This window comes from Podarcis pityusensis (assembly GCF_964106645.2).
Source record: "Podarcis pityusensis genome assembly, chromosome: 10".
Taxonomy (NCBI): domain Eukaryota; kingdom Metazoa; phylum Chordata; class Lepidosauria; order Squamata; family Lacertidae; genus Podarcis; species Podarcis pityusensis.
The window spans coordinates 3,049,946-3,068,765 of NC_138035.1; the positions used below are offsets into that span (position 1 = coordinate 3,049,946).

At 50.8% G+C, this 18,820-nt stretch overlaps 1 protein-coding gene across 10 annotated transcripts in view; it reads right to left on the reverse strand.

The window, feature by feature from the left end:
• Window positions 1-1,831: 1,831 nt before the first annotated feature.
• Window positions 1,832-18,820, reverse strand: part of SHANK3 (SH3 and multiple ankyrin repeat domains 3) — a 447,259-nt gene continuing 430,270 nt past the window's right edge. For 6 of the 10 annotated variants that reach the window (XM_081022613.1, XM_081022614.1, XM_081022610.1 and 3 more), the window contains one exon: window positions 1,832-11,545. In XM_081022613.1, coding sequence (XP_080878739.1) covers window positions 11,002-11,545 — 544 coding nt within the window. In that variant the 3' untranslated portion in view covers window positions 1,832-11,001. The remainder of the gene's footprint in view (window positions 11,546-18,820) is intronic. The other 4 variants (XM_081022615.1, XM_081022616.1, XR_013990995.1 and 1 more) reach the window with 4 other exon arrangements.

Consider the following 18,820-nt stretch of genomic DNA (forward strand, 5'->3'; position numbering starts at 1 on the left):
TGCCTCAGGCCACCTCTGGACAGCCCTTCCTCTAGATATTTTGAATTTATAGCACCCATCAGTGGCCACATCATATGGCCATGCTGCCCGTGGCTGATGGAACGTGGTTCGAAACAGAAAGCCCCAGCTTGGGGAAGGCGCCCTTCCCTGAAAACCCTTCTGCTAATATGTGCAGCCCTGCTTTGCTCTCGATTGTGACAGCACTCTGTGTGTGTGTCTGCAAGCTGCTGGTCCATATTGACCAGAGAGGTCACAATGATCTTTTTAGGTCAAAAAGGCAACTGCAGTGCTAAACTACTCACTCCTGGGAGTACCTGTTGCTACTGCCGAGTAAGGAACAGGAATCACATCTGAAAAACCTGCATAACAGACTCTGAATCTTCTGTTTGCAGCTGGGAGGTCATGTCTGAACCAATCCTGGCTCGTGCAGAGTTTGTCACTGGAGAGAAAGGAAGATTCATCTCAGAGCCTCTTGCATTAGACTTATTCCTTGCATTTCCATGAGGGTTGCCGCCCAAGCCTTCAGACCACAAACCAGCCTAACAAAATAGCAGAAGAAGCAATCGTAGAAGGGAACCCAAAGGGTCATCTAGTCCAACCCCCCTGCAATGCAGAAATTACAATTCATTAATTCCTGACGGGTGGCCATCCAACCTCTGCTTAAAATCGTCCCATGAAAGGGAGCCCAGCACCAGCCGAGGGAGTCCGGTCCACAGGCAAACAGCTCTTACCTCCCGGATGTTCCTCCTAATGTTTGGTCAGAATCTCCTTCTTTGTAATTTCCATCCATTGGTTCATATCCTACCCTCTAGAGCAGCAGAAAGCAAGGCTGCTGTGTCTTCCACAGGTCGGCCCTTCAGATATTTGAAGATGGCTATCACATCACCTCTCAGCCTTTTCTCTGGGCTAAACAGACCCATCTCTCTCAACCGTTCCTCATAAGGCAGCGGTTCTCAAGCTGTGGGTCCCCAGATGTTGTTGGACTACAACTCCCATCATCCTTGAGCTCTGGCCTTGCTAGCTAGGGGTGATGGGAGTTGTAGTTCAACACCATCTGGGGACCCACAGGTTGAGAAAGGCTCTCATAAGGTGTTGACTCTGTATTGGATTTCTGTTTATAGTCTCCATTTGTGTTTGTTTCATGGCATGTACACCCCACCTCTCTCCCCAAGGAGCTCTAGGGGGCATGCATGACTCTGCTCCCATCCCAATTAACCCCCAAAACAACTCTGCTTTGAGGTAGGCCAAACTGGGAGGCAGTGGCTATCACCCAAGGTCACCCAGTGAGAGCTTTATGTCCAAGTGGACATTCAAAGCCTGGTCTCCTAGCTCAGTGGTGTCCCAACTTTTTTCAAAGAGGGCCAGATTTGATGAAGTGAAGGGCCATGAGGGCCGACCAAAGTTGTTAACCATTTTTTAGGGTTGAAGTTGTTGAGGGTTTTTTAGGATTTTACCCCAGGAAATAAACTGCCACAGGGGCCGGATTAAACCAACCGGCAGGCCGGATTAGGCCCCCCAAATGGACTTTGGACATGCCTGTCTTCACATTGTCACCACAACAACCTTGTGAAGTAGGCTAGGCTGAGAGGCAGCGACTGGCCTCCATTGCCACCCAGGAAACATCATGACTGAGTGGGGGGATTTGAACCAGGCCCTGGTAGTCCACTAGACTCTAACCACTACACCACACTGTCTATCTCAATGTCTGCATAGATGTATTTGCATATGCAAAATTAGGATGACCCCTTGGACTGCACCTCATCCACAGTACAAGACAAGCAGGATTATATCCTTCTCCCCTTGACGGAACAAAGAGCTAAGAAGCAGCCGATAGATTTCTTATAAATTTATTACATAATAATTGTCATAATAATAATCATAATAATAATCATAATAATAATATAAGAAACATAGATCTCTCTGTGTGGGGGGCATATCACAAGGTCAGGGGTCAGGAGGTGTGTGAGCTCCCTCCCCACTCCCTTACTCTGCGGAAGGAGAGATCTCCTCAGGAAATCCATATAAAATAAGGGGTGAATTCAAAGAGACCCTGTCAATAAAAAACAATCAAAGAAACCAAAGGGCACAGGTGGGTGGGTGGGTGGGTGGGGTGACAGACAGGGGAGGGTGAGACCGGGAGCTGCTTTGGGTGAGGGTGGGTGTGCCTCTTCTGCGGACATGGGTGGGTTTTTCCAGGGGCGGGAAATTCAAAACCGCCCTTAAGTTTCAGGGCAGCAGCCAAAACAGCGTCTCACCTCGGACGGGTGGGGATAATGGTGAGTTGGGTGGGTGGGAGGGTTGATGCCTTGCTTGCTTTAAAAGTCTAGAGATGGAGGAGTACAGAGAAGTGATGGATTTTGAGTCAGGACCAGAAACCCAACACCCTGAAAACGAAATAAAAATATTCCAGAGCAAAAAAACCAAAACCCCTTGTCCCTAATTTTGTACAGAAGGTAACAAAAGTCATTGAGAAGCCAATGAGAAATCACAGTTAGCTCCGTGTGCAGCTGTTGTTATCACCTCCTGCGGCCCCCTCCCCACCGCTGCGTACTGGGGAGGGGGGTTGTGTTGGTTCTCAGGACGACCCTCACCCTCAAGATGTCCTAGTCAGGCTCTCTTTTCCTGCCTTCCCTGAAATGGCTTTTTGGAATGGAATGCTCTGGAGAGAGATTTGGGGTCACCTCACCCAGGAGGGCAGAATAAAATCCGGACAGATCTATCTACAAACAGAGACCAGTCAAAGGGTCCTTTTGCTTCAGCTGGGAATGAAACAGGGAGGGAACGCCGAGCGACGGAGCTGTCAGGCGCCTCTGCAGATGCAAAATGGTTCCTTCTGGCAGAGCCGCCATCTTGGAGGGAGTACATGGGAAAGGAACAGCACAAAAGCGTTTCTTCCCGCTTACATGGCACGAGACTCACAAGAGACTCATGAGGCCACGGAACAAGGAACTCGAGGCAGAGCCTGCGGCTCCATGGGACACTTTCCTCCTTTCGTCTCCCATCTCAGGCCACAAATGGGAGGTCCTCCAGGATCCCCCCTCCTGTCAACCCCTCTGGCCAAGACAAAAGTGGGAAAACTCCATATTGGATGCAGCCTCAGTTTCCCAAGCCCACCTGAAAGCAGCCTGGGCTGGCTGAACAAGGGAGGCCTGGGAAGCAAGGTGTCTTCCAGTTGCTGCCTCTGGCCCTTTTCATCTGATGATGGGACCATCTGAATTTTTTAGGTCTCCCCCATCAAAGGAGAATAGGACCTTGTGCCCCTGATCTTTCGCTCCTGCTGGAGGCAAAGGCAGGAGAAGGTTGCTGTTTCCCACCCAGGCGAGTGAAGTCCCAGCCCATAAAACTCTCTTAATAATTTAACATTAATGTTATTATTTATACCCATTTGGCTTGAATACTTGGAAGTAGCGTTTTACCCTTTAACTATGGCTGGATCAAAAGGGGCTGGTTCAGAGAGACACCCCTTTCCCCCGCAAGACACTTTTTGTGCTCACAGCCAGACAGAGCTCAGCTGACCAGAGCTTCCATTTGCTAGATGCAATGGTTCTACTTTACGATCTGCGTTTCTATCAATTTAACACAGTCAAATGATGAGCAATGTCCCATCATGAGAGGAGGGAGATGGAGACTTTAACCTTCCCAACTGTGCAAATGAAAAAGTGAAAATGAGGAGAATGTGAAGAACTGAGGGCTTCACTCTAAACAACCTTGAAGACACGTCGCCAAGTCTGAAACCATGATTCTAACCTGTTGTAGGATCGGTGCACAGCTATGCATGTTGACTCGGACCCAAGTCCCATTGACTTCAGTAGGGCTTACTCCATGGGAAACGCGCAAAGGGGGTTTCAGCCTGAGACAGCCAAAACTCAGGGTGGCATTTATTTCGGGGGTATTAATCTTGTGAAAAGGGGAGGCCTTTGAAGTGTCCTCATAGGATTTGGCAGGTGCATTGGCCAAGCATTTGGACTCTACATTGTTTGGGGTCAGTGGGAGAGCCGGGAGTTCAATTCAAGAATATAAGGAGGGACGAAATGATTCAAAGTCTCCTTCAGTCCTTGTGTTCAGTGGCTCAAAACTCACCATTGTGTTTCTCTATTTGCTACCTTAAGAGAGCACATTCTGGACTAGGCACCCAAGGTTGCTGGGTACCATGGAAAAGGAGAGCCCTCTTGCCCTTGGGTCCTGCTTCCTGGTCTCCCCCACAGGGAAGTTTCTGGGCCCCGTGAGAAGAGGATGCTGGACTAAGATGGGCCATTGGCCTGATCCAGCAGGCTTCTTCTGATGTTCTTAGGTGGTCTACATCAGATTCTAATGTCTTCACAATGAGGTGGACAGCAACCAGTATCAAGAAGGGGTTCAGGATCAGGTTACAATGTGGCAGGTGCAGGATTCCGGTTGGGTATCTCTTTCCTTTGTGCTATGCCTGACCAGGACTTAGCCGTGGTGTCCCCATGGCCGACGGCGCAAGGCCTCAGGCTGTGCATTGAGGGGATCACGCAGTGTTCGCAAACACAGTTACGGCTGCAGCTGCTTAGCGGGGAAGAAGCTGAGTAGCCTCCGCCCAAGGGGAGGCTCAGCTGGCCTTCGAGACAAGAAGCAGGAAGCAAGAGCCCTGAGGTTCTCCAGCCCTCATGAAGAGGGGGCAGAAGCGTTGCAGGGTCAAAGGGCTTTCCTGAGGAAGGAAGCAAGAAGGCGTCCAGCTTTCCCAGTCCTGGAGTGAACTTCCTGCAGACAAGTTCCGTTCTGCAGTCTTCAAGCCTCCATCCATGGGATGAGGCTGTGTGCAGGCGGGTGGGTGGGCAGGGTCTCCTCGTGTGGTCCCAGAAGCAGCTGCAGAAGGGACAGAGACCCAGAGCCCACGGCAGCCACAGGCTGCAACAAGGCACCTGCACTCAGGCGAATAGACAACCAGAGAGACTCCAACCGGTCTCACGGGCAGCAGATACCACGAGCGAGGGAGTAGGGTGGTGGAGGAATGGAAGTCAGTTTCCATCAAGTGAGGCGGCCATAGCCATTCTAGAGCAGTGGGCTGATCACAGTTTCTCTGCCCATGTGAGGAGGACTAGCTGGGCTGCAGGGTGGGGATGATGGGAGGAAAATGTTGGCTTGCAGTTGGAGGGAGGTTTGGCAAGCATGCAGTGGGACTGAGCAGCGCAATGGAGCAGAAGCCAGAAGGAAAGAGCCAGGAATGGGATGGTTAGTGCCCCCTTATTACCTGGAGATGGCATTTGTTTCTGTAGGATTACCAGGCATGAGACCATGAGTCTACTGGCTCAGGCCAATGGCCCACCTAGTCTTGGATCCTGTTCTCACAGTGACCAATCAGATGCCTGCATGACACCATCAAGTGGGACCTGAGTGCTAGAGCACTCTTCCCTCCTGCAGTTTCCAGCAACTGGTACGGGACATTAGAAGGAAGCAACCAAGGTGGCTGCCTCTGAGGAAATACTGTGCACCTGGGGTGTCTTAGAGAAGCAAATGCCATCTCTGGCTTGCAAGGCAGCAGAAACAATCCTCTCACATGATCATAGCACTGAAACATTGGGAGGGACACAAAGCATCCTCTAGTCCCCCCCCCCCCATGATGCAGGAATGTCAACGAAAGCATCCATGACAGATGGCCAGGTTGGGCATTAAACAGGTTGGCATGTAACTCAACTGTGAAGGCAAAGGTGATGTGGGAACCAGGGTGAGTTATTGGGGTGGACGGAAGTAGGCAAGAGCTGGGTAGCTGGTGGGAGAGGAGAGCACTTGACCTTCTGTGCTGCCGTTCTCCAGACCGGTGTAGTGCTGTGATGGGAGCAGAGGACCTTCTCAGAACACGCTTGTCCTGCATCAATGTGGAAGGTAGAGAGGCACCTTCTGGTCAGGGAAGTGGTGGGTGGCCTGACGGTGAGGGGAGGGGTTTGGGGGTGGAGCGGGATCAATGAGACACTGATAAAGCATGAAGGTGAGTTAGGACTAGGGAATGAGCAAATCTCTCAATCATGCCTTTTTTCTTTTTTTAAAAAAAGTAACAAAGTATGCATGAAAATTCACCAGCGTTTTAGTGCAAATTTCTCCTAACAAAAACATTTTTGTATACGGTTTCCCCCCAAATTTTCTTATGCTATTTTATGCATAGCAAGCACATTTTATGCATGCTTTACCCCAGCACATACATCTTGACACACATCACTTGGTTGGAGAACTACGTTGCAAAATTTGTAGAAGTGCAAATTTCAAAGGATGGCTGTGCTTTGGTTGACGTCTCATTTTGGCAAGTGGGACTCGGGTAGGTCTGCCTTTAAATGCAAACAGAAACCAGAGAAGGCATTGAGAGAGAGATAATTGCTTCATGCGGTGCCAACTGCAAAACCCTCGAGTTGCAGTATATTTGCATGCTAGAGTATGCGAATGTAAAGGGCTTGGGAAGCGTAGCAAGGCATGCATGGAGAACATATTAGATGATGCAAGAGTTAGGGAGACCAAGGCAATGTTGTTGTCATTCCACAGCTGGGTATCTGAGGACAGTTTCGCAATGAATGCCAATGCCAATGGCAAACCAATGTTAAGACGGTATGATCTGGTAGTGGCAGCACCAGAAAACAATATATGATGGTGGGATGTTGGAACACAGCGTATGTTTGTGCTTTATGGCAGCCTTCCTTATCCTTGTGCTTTCCAGATGTATCGGAGTACAACTAGCCCCACCAGTGCTGCCGTAGGATGCCAAGTTAGAGTCCAAGGCCTCTGGACAGCACCAGGTTAGGACTCTCCACAACAACATTGTTCTAGGTTTTAGCAACGTCAGAGGTGACGCTGGCCATGTCTTGGATCAGGGCCACCTTGCAATGCCCTGTTTGTGGAACTCTCTCCTGCCTAGATTGTAAGAATGGAAGATGAGCCCTGTCAGATTAGGCAAGTAGCCCATTTAGTCCAGCATCCTGTTCTCACAGTGGCCACCAAGATGCCCCATTGGCAAGCCCGAAAGCAGGGGCAGAGCGCAAGAGCGCTCTCCCCTCCTATGGTTTCCAGCAAACGGTGTCCAGAAACATTGCTGCCTCCAACTGCAAGAGCAGAGCAGAGCCATCAGGACTACAAGCGACCAATAGCCTTATCTTCCTACATGAATTACTCCAATTCTCTTCCAAACTTCTGTTTTACTCCAAACAAAGTAGGGCGTCAGTTGTCAAGATTATGGATTGACAGAGATGGCAACACTGACCTGGTGCTTTGTGGGCTGGTAGTTCTCAGTGCTGGGTGATGTGGCTTCACATTTCATAGCTCAATTTCCTGTTGTTTGAAAAAGGAGAAACTGACACCGGACTAATTCCGCGATCCTAAACACACCATGGAGTAAGCTCTAATGAACACAGTGGGATTTGCTTCTTGATACCCACACAGAAGATGGTGCTATAAACGCTCGACTATTCAGCACTAGGGTGATGGAGCATGATGTGCAAGATGGTGCTTATGCTCTGTGCTCGGATAATGCCGTGGGTAGCAGAAGGCATGATTCAGCTTATAGCAGGTGTGTAAGACAGGTTACAGTCTGGGAACAAGCTTGGAAGGATTAGATATACCAGGTCAATTCATATTCCCTTTTCTCAAATGTGCTCTTTAGAAATCAGATGTGAAAAAGTGAAATGTGTAGCTAAGGCAAACACAGACAAAAAAAAGCCCACACATAACTTTGAGAAGTGGGGTGGTGGCAGCGGGAGTGGGGGGGAACCACCACCTGTGTTAAGTCAAACTTTTCTGTGTTACGATATATTCCATTGGCAAGTTGGGTTTCATTTGGTTTAGAAAGGTTCAAAATTTTGGATGGAGCACAATTGTTCCATCTTCCTAACTTCCCACTATTGTGAAAAAGTGTGTGAGTGAGAGGGAGGAAGCGAGCTAGAGTGTGCAATTCACATTCATTGCCCATTCAAGTGAGTCGAATGCCTTCCCTCCCATCATGGCTATGGAGGCAGTGAAGGGGCAATCACTGTGCAAGGGCCACTGTGGATAGAATTGACAGCCCCCTTGAAGCTCAGAAGAGGCTCCTGTGCTTTTAAGAGCTCTATGGCATGGAAGTCCACACAGGTGCAAATACCTGTTGAGCTCCTTCCTGATGTTGAGTTGGTTCCCCCTCCCCTCACACACACAGACCTCCCCACCAGAGAAATTAGCAGTTCTACTTGGTACTGTCTTTTACTAGGCAAGTATTTAATCCCAAGTGGTAGTGCCCTGCTCTGAAAGGGCAGAGGGAGAAGCCCCCAGCCCCTCAGGCTCTGCCCTAAGCCTTGACTACAGAGAAGAAACTTGGAACAGCAACCCCATCCTCGCCCAGCAGCAGGAGCAATTTGCAAGCGAGGATGCCCTGGGGTGAGGAGACTGGCCAGCTCTCTGACAGCTTGCTCACTCCTCTACTGAAATAAACTCAGAAAAGTTCAGAGATGTGTGAGGGTTGGCGAGGATTTCTCTTCTCCTCCCCTCTAGCACCAGAAGAAGTAATGCCTTTTACAGAGGAAACTGACACGGGGGTTGGCAGTCTGCTTCCCAAAGCCCCATACCCTCTTTGGAGGGGAACCATTCCCAACCATTCTTGCATGGACTGGGCCATTTGGCGCATGGGTTGGAAAAGGGCCTACATACAGCCACGGTGGAATGATAAAGGACATGGAGATCAGCACCCACGGGTGGAGCAAAAACGTCTCTGGGGGAGTGGGCTGTCTCTGGTTAAAGAGCTACCCACTCCCTCCTTCCCTCCTCCTAGGCCCCAAAGAGGGAAGGCAGTATGAAAAGTGTGTCGCCAGCAAAAAACTGTGGGGTCCCCCTCCAAGCTCAGTGTGCTGGAGGAAGGCAGCTCAGGGCAGCCTCGCCTCTAGGTGGGAGCAGAGTTGCACCTCCAGCTGTGCAGTTAGGGCCAGACAGAGTGCATAAGGACCAATAAGAGGCCCCCAGTTGCACAAGTGACAACAACCCTTCGTTTCAGCTGTGCCAGCCCCCTCGTTTGCAGTCTTCACTAGCAGAGACCAGCAAGAGTGTTGGTGCCATCCCCAGATGGCCAGGGTGTTTCAATATAGGTAGAGTAATCCTCCTACCTGGCCCCAGTTCAGAGGGCTTCCCTTTTGCTGCCTCCTCCAGCAGCTGGGCCTGGATTTTTTGGGGAAGGGGCTTTGCGACCACCCACAGCCTAATCACTTTCCCAAAGGTGCGGCTCCACCTCGGACTTTTCCCGCCTCCACAGCGGGGACTTCCAGGGCACTTTGAAGGAAATTCTAAAGGGTTAGGTGTATCTATCTCCCCCCAGCAAAGAACAGATTGGCAGGGGCATTTTTTGGGGTGTGTGTGGCCACTCCCCAGGACCAGGACCAGCTCTGCCCAGCAAGAATGGAAGACTTGGTGTGTCCCCAAAACCAAGTGCAAAGTTGTCTTTTTTTTAATCACCCCACCCCCACCCCACCCCCGGCAATTCTTTAAAATTCAGAGCGCCTGAAAGGAGCTTTTAAAAAGACTCTCTCTCTCTTCTTCTTCTTCTTCACATTCATTGTCAGTCACTAAAAACTCCCATAAGTGTCGCAGGAAGGAGCAGCGAGGGCCCCTCCTCCTCTAGCAAGATATAGCTTTAGTAAACCATAACAAAACAAGGTGGCTATAGAGATATAGATATATAGATATTTGTTCTTTTTTTTTCCTTTTCAAATATATAGCTGATTAAAAAGATGCAAAAGATGAGTGACCAGGACGGAGTGGGCGAGATCCCCTGGCGTTGGCATCTCCTCGCTTGGATCACCAGCAGATCTATGGAAATGCACAGAGATTATAGAGACTCCCTTCGACGCGTCCCCACGACAACCCCCCAGAGAAAAACATGACCTCCCCCCCTCCCCCACGAACGTTGGCAAAGCAGGAGCTGCTGGGTTCCCCACTTGCCTCCCTCGGATGCCCCAAACATGCTTTCCTATCCATGCGACTTCAGTCCCCCTCTCCCCAGGGCAAAAGGAACAGAGTCCTCAAAAAGGCAGGTCCTTCTCAACTCTCTCTCTGTGTGAGCGTTGCGCTCTCTCTCTCTCTCTCTCTCTCTCTCTCTCTCTCTCTCTCCCTCCCTCTCCAGGTACATCAATCTTCTTGTCTTCCTGGCAATGGGATGATCCTCTTGGGGGCAATATGTATGCATGTTGCGTGGGGGGGGGGGAAAGGCCTGCTGACTCAGCCTAGGGCAAAGGTCTCCTTTCCTGCCCTTCCCAACAGGACTCCTGGTGGCCAGGACAATGCCCCGAGAGTGCACCCTGGGCCTGTCCCAACACTGTCCCTGCTCAGAAGCTGCTGTCCAGCAAGAGCTCCAGAGCTCTGCTCAGCTTCCCAGGAATTGCCAGGGAACAGCCACCGATGATGGTCTATTGGTACCTGCAAGATGCACACCTGGCCATGAAGATGCCTCCAAGCTGGCAGCTGACCTCTGGAATGGCCAGTGAAGCCACCCCAGAGCCACTAGCGAAGAGCTCTTCTGGGACACCATCTCCGCCCGCCTCAACCCAGCGAACCTAAACCGATGGGTTCCTGTCCTGCTAAATAGCCCTCTTCCTCCTCCTCTGTGCCACCTGCCTGTCAGCCTAGGCCAGCATGCTCCACATGGGTGCAAACTTTCGGGAGGAGCACCCCTTCCTGCCCCCCCAATAACAGCCCGTCCTGCAGCAACTCTCTTGGGGAAAGGTGCATCAAGCAACGTACAGCCCAGGCTTCCCCACCCTGCCCAACAAAAGGGCCGGGCATCTTCATGCAACATTGCTGTTCCCTGAGGCATCATGGCTCTGATTGCACGGATGCCAGGGACCCCAGCCCACCCTGGGGTGTCGAGAGAGAGGGAAAGAGAGAGTCGGCGCTCACCAGTTCCCCGCCCGTCAGTGCAGTGGCCAGAGTAGAATAGAAGCCATTTGGTTCCTGTTTGCTAGTCTAGTGGTAGAAATGCCCCACCCCACCCTCTAGGGAGTCGGCCCCGGCGGAGGAGGCCAGCAGCGCCACCTGGGACGGTCAGCTGTCCACCAGCTGCTTGAGCGCCCGCTCAATGTTCATGCGGTGCCCGACCCGCGTCACCCCCAGCTCCACAAAATCCTCCTTGGTCAGGGCCGGCAGGTGGGTGCCCTCGATCTCGTTGTCCTCAAATTTGTCCCGGTGTTCCACCAGGTTGATGCTCTCCAGCCAGTCCCCGACGTCGTACTTGTTCCACAGCTGGAGGGGCTTCTGCATGAAGGGCCGAGGCGGGTGGAGGGCGTGCAGGGGCCCCCCCGAGGAAGGCGAGGGGGACGGGGACCGGCTCCGGGCGCTGACGCTCCTCACCACAAAGCGCACCTCCTTGGGTTCGTGCGGGATGGAGAGGCTGGAAGATTTGAGGATGGTGGGCGGGGTGAGCCCGTAGGGACGCACGGAGCTCAGCGGGTCTGTCCTATCCAGGGTGGGCTTTACCGGGCTGGGGGTGCGGCGGGTCACAGGGTAGCGGCTGCCGGGACGGACGGTGTAGGTGGTGCCCGAGCTGCGCTGCGAAATGGTGCTCAATTCTCCTAGACTACTGAAAAGTCTGCAGAGAGAGAATGGGACAGACACACACACAGAGAGAGAAACAGAGAGAAAGCAGTGGTGAGGGAGAAGTCCTCAGACACCAGAACTCACACAGACACACACACACACACACACACAAGCACACAATCTACACAGGAGAGTAGGGTGGTTGTGGTTCTGCAGAGCCCACAGCTGATGCTACCTCAACCACTCCCATGGCAGTCAGAAGCCCAGAGGCCTCAGACTCTCTTCTTGTCCAGTCACAGAGACAAACCTCTCAGGTAGTTCTCTAGAATGTGCACCTCTTGTCTCTGAATTGCTGGCCTTTCCTAGGGTGGTTCAAGGATTCTCCTCCTGCTAGCCCCCAAATCTGCCCAGAGATCAAGAGGTCCTGGACATGCCCAAAGCAGAAAGTCTATCATGACTAGGGCATCTGCATCTCCTGGTATGTCCCACGGAGGACCTTACGGTCTTCAAACAAAAACATCTTGGAGGTCCCAGGCCACAGGGAGGTTAGGCTGGCCTTGACCAGAGCCAGGGCTTTTTCAGCCATGGCCCTGATCTGGTGGAACGCTCTGCCACAAGAGACTAGGGCCCTGCGGGACTTGACATCTTTCCGCAGGGCCTGCAAGACAGAGCTGTTCCACCAGGCCTTTGGCCAAAGCACAGTCTGACCTCCTCTCTCCTTCGGTAATCCTCATAGAACTCTAGCCCAATGGTTGCCATTGATTTGATTCTGAATTGATTTTAGAATGAATTGATTTTAGAATGCTGTGTTACTTTTATTGTTGTTAGCCGCTCTGAGCCCGGCTTCGGCTGGGGAGGGCGGGATATAAATAAAATTATTATTATTATTATTATTATTATTATTATTATTATTATTATTACCATTATTATTATTATCTCTGAGGAGCCTGACATGCAGCAGAGATTTGCACAGGGGGTGGATCGGATCTTCAAGGAAATGTGATTTGGACAAGGGAGAGCCCTCCTTGCTTTTCTGCTATCCCCCCAAAAGTGTAATTGCTGGTTTTCTAAGAAAAAAAAGTATGTTGCTTGTTACAAAGATTGACCTCTGTAACATTTTTTTAAAAAAACCCCCAAACAAACAGGATCTAGGGGGGTTGGGAAATGACTGTTCAGTTTGTTTTGTTCCCGAAAAGAATGATAGAAAGCATTATGAAAGGCAGAATTACCAAGCATTGATAAGAGCAAGCTTTGCTGAACAAGTGCTGGCTCATTAACCTTTCAGAATAGTTTGCCAAGGAGTGTTTAGACAAAGGTGGTTCGCTGGACGTAGAGGACTTGGATTTTCAAAATGCTTTTGACAAAAGACTCCTGAGTAAGCTTAGCAGTCAAGGAAAAAGAGGAGAGGTCTGCTTGTGGACCTGGAATTGGTTAAGTTGCAGGAAGCAGAGAGTCAGAATAAATGGACTGTTCTCCAAATGGAGAGAAGTAGGAAGTGGCGCCTCCCAAGGATCGGTGTTGGGACCTGCGCATTTTAACTTGTTCATAAATGACATAGGAGAAGTGAGGTGGTCAAGTTTGCTAATGACCCTGAATTGTTGAAACAAAAAGGGGCTGGGACACACAAATGGGGCCTGAGCTGGAGGTGTTTGGCCAGAAATGAGGCCTTGGGGCCACAGCGGAGAGCTCAATGAACATGCTGAGAAAAAGGTGGATTCCATGCTAGGGATCGCTAGAAAGAAGAAGAAGAGTTTGGATTTGATATCCCGCTTTATCACTACGCGAAGGAGTCTCAAAGTGGCTCACAATCTCCTTTCGTTCTTCCCCCACAACAAACACTCTGTGAGGTGAGTGAGGCTGAGAGACTTCAGAGAAGTGTGACTGGCCCAAGGTCACCCAGCAGCTGCATGTGGAGGAGCGGGGAAGCGAACCCGGTTCACCAGATTACGAGTCCACTGCTTTTAACCACTACACCACACTGGCTCTCTGGAACCCAACCTAAAACTGCCATTGTACAAATTTGTGAAGTGTCCGCACTTGGAATACTGTGCAGAGTTTTGGCCCCCTAAACTCAAAAAGGACATTGTGGAGTTGGAAGGGAGCGACTCTCCCAAGAGGAAAAGTTGCAGCGTTCAGGAATTTTTAGCTGAGGAAAAAGTTAAGTGGAGGCAAAGAGAGTGGTGTGCATGATTTCGCACGATGTGGAGATGCTTTTCACCATCTCATAACCTGGGACTATCAAATGAAGCTCAATGTTGGGAGATTCAGGACTGCCTGACTGAGTCAGTACTTGGCTGAACTATGGGACTCATCCCAATAAGACTGAGTGATGGCCACTGGCTTAGGCAGCTTCAGAAGAGGACTGGGCAAATTCATGGAAGGGGGCTACCAGTGGCTACTAGCCTCCCCTGTCAATGTCAAAGAGTCTCCAAAAAGAAGATCAGTAATTCAGACGAGCCATTCAGCTTCAGGGTCTGTGTCTGTGCATACGTCAAGCAAAAGGCCACAAACAGCTGCTAAAGTGTCAGATGGTGAGTTGATCTGTCTCACTTCAAAAGGAATCTGACAAAGCAGATTCAAGTACCACTTATGATGCTGGCCCTGCCTCTTGAGTGGATGTGGGAGGGCACAGAGAGCCCACAAAAACCCCCCTGGGACAGGGAGTGGTGCTGCTTGTGGAGGAACGAGGGCTGGGTTTCTGAGATTGCAAGGGACATGCCTGCCCCTCTCTGAGAGCACAGCTCCTTCACATGCTCTCATCTCGGGAGAGGACCTCTTGTCTTCAGGCTACAGCCCATGCCCCCCAGGCTAAGAGAAAGGCTGGGGCCACCGCCACATTCCCAAAGGTTGAACCAACCCCCTCGTTGCACCAACACCTTCCGTTGCTAATCTGCATTACTGCCTGCTGCTGAGAGCCCCTGCCGAACCCTGGGAAAGGAAGGGTCAAAGGGCCACTTGCCTCTAGGCCAGGCTTCCTCCCCAGCTTAGGGATCGGGGCTGAAGTGGGATGGAAGCCTGGGGACTTGTCTTAAGAGCTCAATCTTGGTGGTCATTGGGGTTCCTCTGGGGTGTGGGGTGGGGAGGGCAAATGGTGGCTACAGGCATGAAAGTGGGAACAAAGGCAAGTGTTAGTCGGGGAGCTTCGGCCAACGCTTCATCTCCTGGCGAAGGGAAGGGAATGGGTGATGCTTTAAACACCAAAGAAGTACATGTGAAAAGTATCTAGGGATGTTAGTAGACCACAAGCTTCACATGAGTCAACAGTGTGGTGCAGCGTTAAATTAATAATAACATTAAAAATAATAATCTAGGTTGCATCCACAGAAATATAGTGTCCAGGTCAAGAAAGTGATAGGACTGCTCTATCCTGCCTTAGTCAGATCACACCTGGAATACTGTGTCCAATTCTGGGCACCACAATTTAAAGATATTAAGCTGGAATGTGTGCAGAGGAGGGCAGCCAAGATGACTAAGGCTCTGGAAATGAAGCCTTATGATGAACGGTTGAGGGAGTTGGGTATGTTGAGCCTGGAAAAAGAGGAGGCTGTGGGGAGATACGAGAGTCATCTTCAAATACCTCAAGGGCTGCCCCATGGAAGATGGGAGCAGGCTTGTTTTCTCCTGCTCTGGAGGGTAGGACCCAAACTCATAGCTTCAAGTTACAAGGAAGGAGATTCTGAACTCCCTTGGAAGGTGGTGGTCTCCCCTTTCTTGGAAGGTTTCAAAGCAGCAGTTGGATGGCCACCCCTCAGAGATTCTCTAATTGGAATTACTGCATTGCAGGTGGTTGGATTAGATGACCCTTAGGGAGATTCCCCCAACTCAACAATTCTATGACTGAAGCCTAATGCAGATGCTTTGGGATATGTGGTGTGCATGGATGGAGATGGGTGAGTGTGGAAAGCATTCCATTGGCTTCTTCATGGGGCTGCCATCTAGAAAGAGCTGGCTCTTGAGGACCCGAGAGACAGCCCTGAGCTCAGCCCTTTACCCTACCTTACGAGGCTTGACCAGGGGGAACCATGTGTCGTAGCATTTTTAATCTCCCAGTTTTGCATTTCTTGATCTACCTGCTTGGCCTCTTCCAGATGGCGCTGCAGCTTCTAGCTGTTCTACTCTAAGAGCAGCCCAGCAATAAAACCCCTCCCGGAAAAACTCTTGAAAACCTGCAAACGTTTCTCAGCAGCTGTGCCATGAAGGCAGGAAGGCCCTGTACTCTTCAAGTCAAGTGCAGGAAAGAAAGAAGAGCTGGGTCATTGGCATGATCCGGCTGTTATGTTATTAGGTAAAGGTAAAGGGACCCCTGACCATTAGGTCCAGTCGTGACCAACTCTGGGGTTGCGGTGCTCATCTCGCTTTATTGGCTGAGGGAGCCGGCGTGCAGCTTCCAGGTCATGTGGCCAGCATGACTAAGCCGCTTCTGGCGAACCAGAGCAGCGCATGGAAACGCCGTTTACCTACCTGCCAGAGCGGTACCTATTTATTTACTTGCACTTTGACGTGCTTTCAGACTGCTAGGTGGGCAGGAGCAGGGACCGAGCAATGGGAGCTCACCCCGCCGCAGGGATTCGAACCACTGACCTGATCGGCAAGTCCTAGGCTCTGTGGTTTAACCCACAGCGCCACCCACGTCCCAAAATGCAAGTTGTATTGGCCGGGAATCAAACCCGGGCCTCCCGCGTGGCAGGCAAGAATTCTACCACTGAACCACCAATAATCTTGGCAGCCACTTCAAGACAACTTATTCTGGGATAGCCAAAGATTAAAGTGGACTGTCTGCCTTTCTGCTTGTAAACACTAACAATTAATAAAAACCCCTTTGCATCGAAACCACCTGTGCATTGTATTGGCACGGAAAGTCTAAGAACTCGTTGCTTTTTACAACTGCCTGCGTTGAACTGATCCTGGCAGCCAGGAACTGCGCTTGGCATGCAGCAGTTCAGCAGACGCCATGGGATGTGTTCGCAGGGAGCCTTACAGCAGGGTGGTCCTTCTTTTCATGGGTGGGCTGTGTGACCAGCTCAGTGCCCAAAGAGGGGATTCATTTCCTCACGCATCTCCATGCATGCCGAACAAGTGACCAGGGCAGATGGTGTAGAATCCAGACAGCACCTGCTATGCTGTCCTCTCAGAATACAAGCTCCGCTGAGAGTCCATTTGAATTGGCCGTTGAGCAGGAGAAGGACCTGTTCTTCCAGAGCTGCAGGGAGTGTCAGGATCACAACCTACTGCTCTTGGGATTGGCTTGGTTGGCAGGAGTGACCCATGGTGGGGTGGTCCACAGCACAGGGACAGCCAACATGGGACCTTCTTGATGTTGCAAGAACATAAGAAGAGACTGCAGGATCAGGCTAAAGGCCCATGGGGTCCACCATCCTGTTTTCACAGTGGCCAGCAAGCAGGATCAGAGCACAAGGACACTCTCTCATCCTGAGTTTCCCAACAACTGCTATTCAGAAGCATTCCTGCCTCCAACTGCGGAGGTGGAACATGGCCAGCATGGCTAGCAGCCCTGGATAGTCTTCTCCTGCATGAATTTGTCTAATCCTTTTTTAAAGCCATCCAGGTTGGTGGCCTCCTGTGGACTACACTGGCCAGTTTAGCCATTGGAGGGCACCATTTTCTAGACTGCATCCACAGAAGCCTAGTGTCCAGGTCAAAGGAAAGTAATAGCCCCACTCTATTTTGCCTTGGTCAGACCACACCTGGAATACTGCGTCCAATTCTGGGCACCACAATTTAAGAAGGATGTTGACAAGCTGGAACGTGTGCTGTGGAGGGCAACCAAGATGGTCAAGGGTCTGGAAACCAAGTCTGATGAGGAACGGTTGAAGGAGCTGGGTATGTTTAGCCTGGAAAAGATGAGACTGAGAGATGTCATAGCCCTCTTCAGGTAACTGAAGGGCTGTCAGATGGAAGAGATTTGCTTTCTCCTGCTCTGGAGGGTAGGACCCAAGCCAGTGGCTTCAAGTTACAAGAAGTAAGGTTCCAACAAAACACCAGGAAGAACTTTCTGACAGGAAGTGGTATTTTGGCAGTGGATAGGTGTTTCTCGGGAGGTGGTGAACTCTCCTTCCTTGAAGGTTTATAAGCAGAGGCTGGATGGTCATCTGTCAGGGATGCTTTCGCTGAGATTCCTGCATTGCAGGGAGTTGGGACTAAATGACCCTTGGGGTCTACGATTCTATGATTCTGACCATGGCACAAGGTGTGGCCCATTTTTTTGAGCCTGTCATACAAGAAGACCGTGAAGGCAGCTGTGGAACACCATGGACCCAGCTTAAGGGCTTTGACCTCACTCTAGGAATCTCTCTTAAATCTCCCCTGCCCAAACTCTACTCAAATTATGCTGACCAAGGAGAAAGCCTTGGGGAACCCTAGGTAGTGCAAGGGCCTTTTGAGGGTTCTGTGTTTGGATGAGGCCCTGGGTAGGCTGTAATTGCCATGGGCAACTCACTCTTTCTCTCCCTCCCCAAGTCTCGCTTTGCCACCAGTAACATGCAAACAATAGCCATCATATTCAGAAGGCAACTGTGAGGACTCACAGCATTGTTAAATGGTTTGCGGCCTGTCAGTGATGCCCATAATAACCCCCATCTACTCTGCTGACCCCTAACCCTTGTGCAGGCCTTGCCAACTGAGAGGTGGGGCTGGCTCTTCACAGCACCGCCCCCTCTTTCGCTTCAGGATCTCAGGACAGAGAACCGCTGGCAGAGAACTGGGAAGCCCCAGAGTCACAGGGGAGAGAAACGTGGCTGTAAGCGAGAGCCGGTGGTGGGAGAGACCAGAGTTCGAATCCCAACTTGGCCATGAAGCTCGCTGGGGGTGCAAATTTGGAGGACAGTCCCCTGCCTCTCAGTCACAGGGGTCTTGTGGTCATTAAGCGAGGGGGGGGGATTGTGTATGCTTCACCTTGAACTCCTTGGAGGAAAGAGCGGGATAGAAATGGACAAAATGGCTTTCAGGGCCAAAAAGGGTTTTGCACTTGATCTTTGCTGGCTCTTGCTGACCAAATGGAGACAAGATGTTGGGGGGGGGGGGGAGTTTTCCTTGGAGCCTGAAGGTGTTAATGGTGGTTGGAGGAGAGAATCTTCTAGGTGCCTCTTTCTGAGCCGGAATGTGGAATCTGATACACCCCGAGTGCTCTTCGGTTAAGTGAGCATCATTTTCATTCCCCCTAGATCCTGAACAGATCAATATGGACTAGGGAGGTGTAATCCTCAAACCACAAACATTTAAGTGCTCTCTCTCTATCTCCCCCACCTTGCTTTCGCTAGACAGAATTTAATAAGAGAGCACAATCCGGGGGAAATTAAGCACTTTCAGG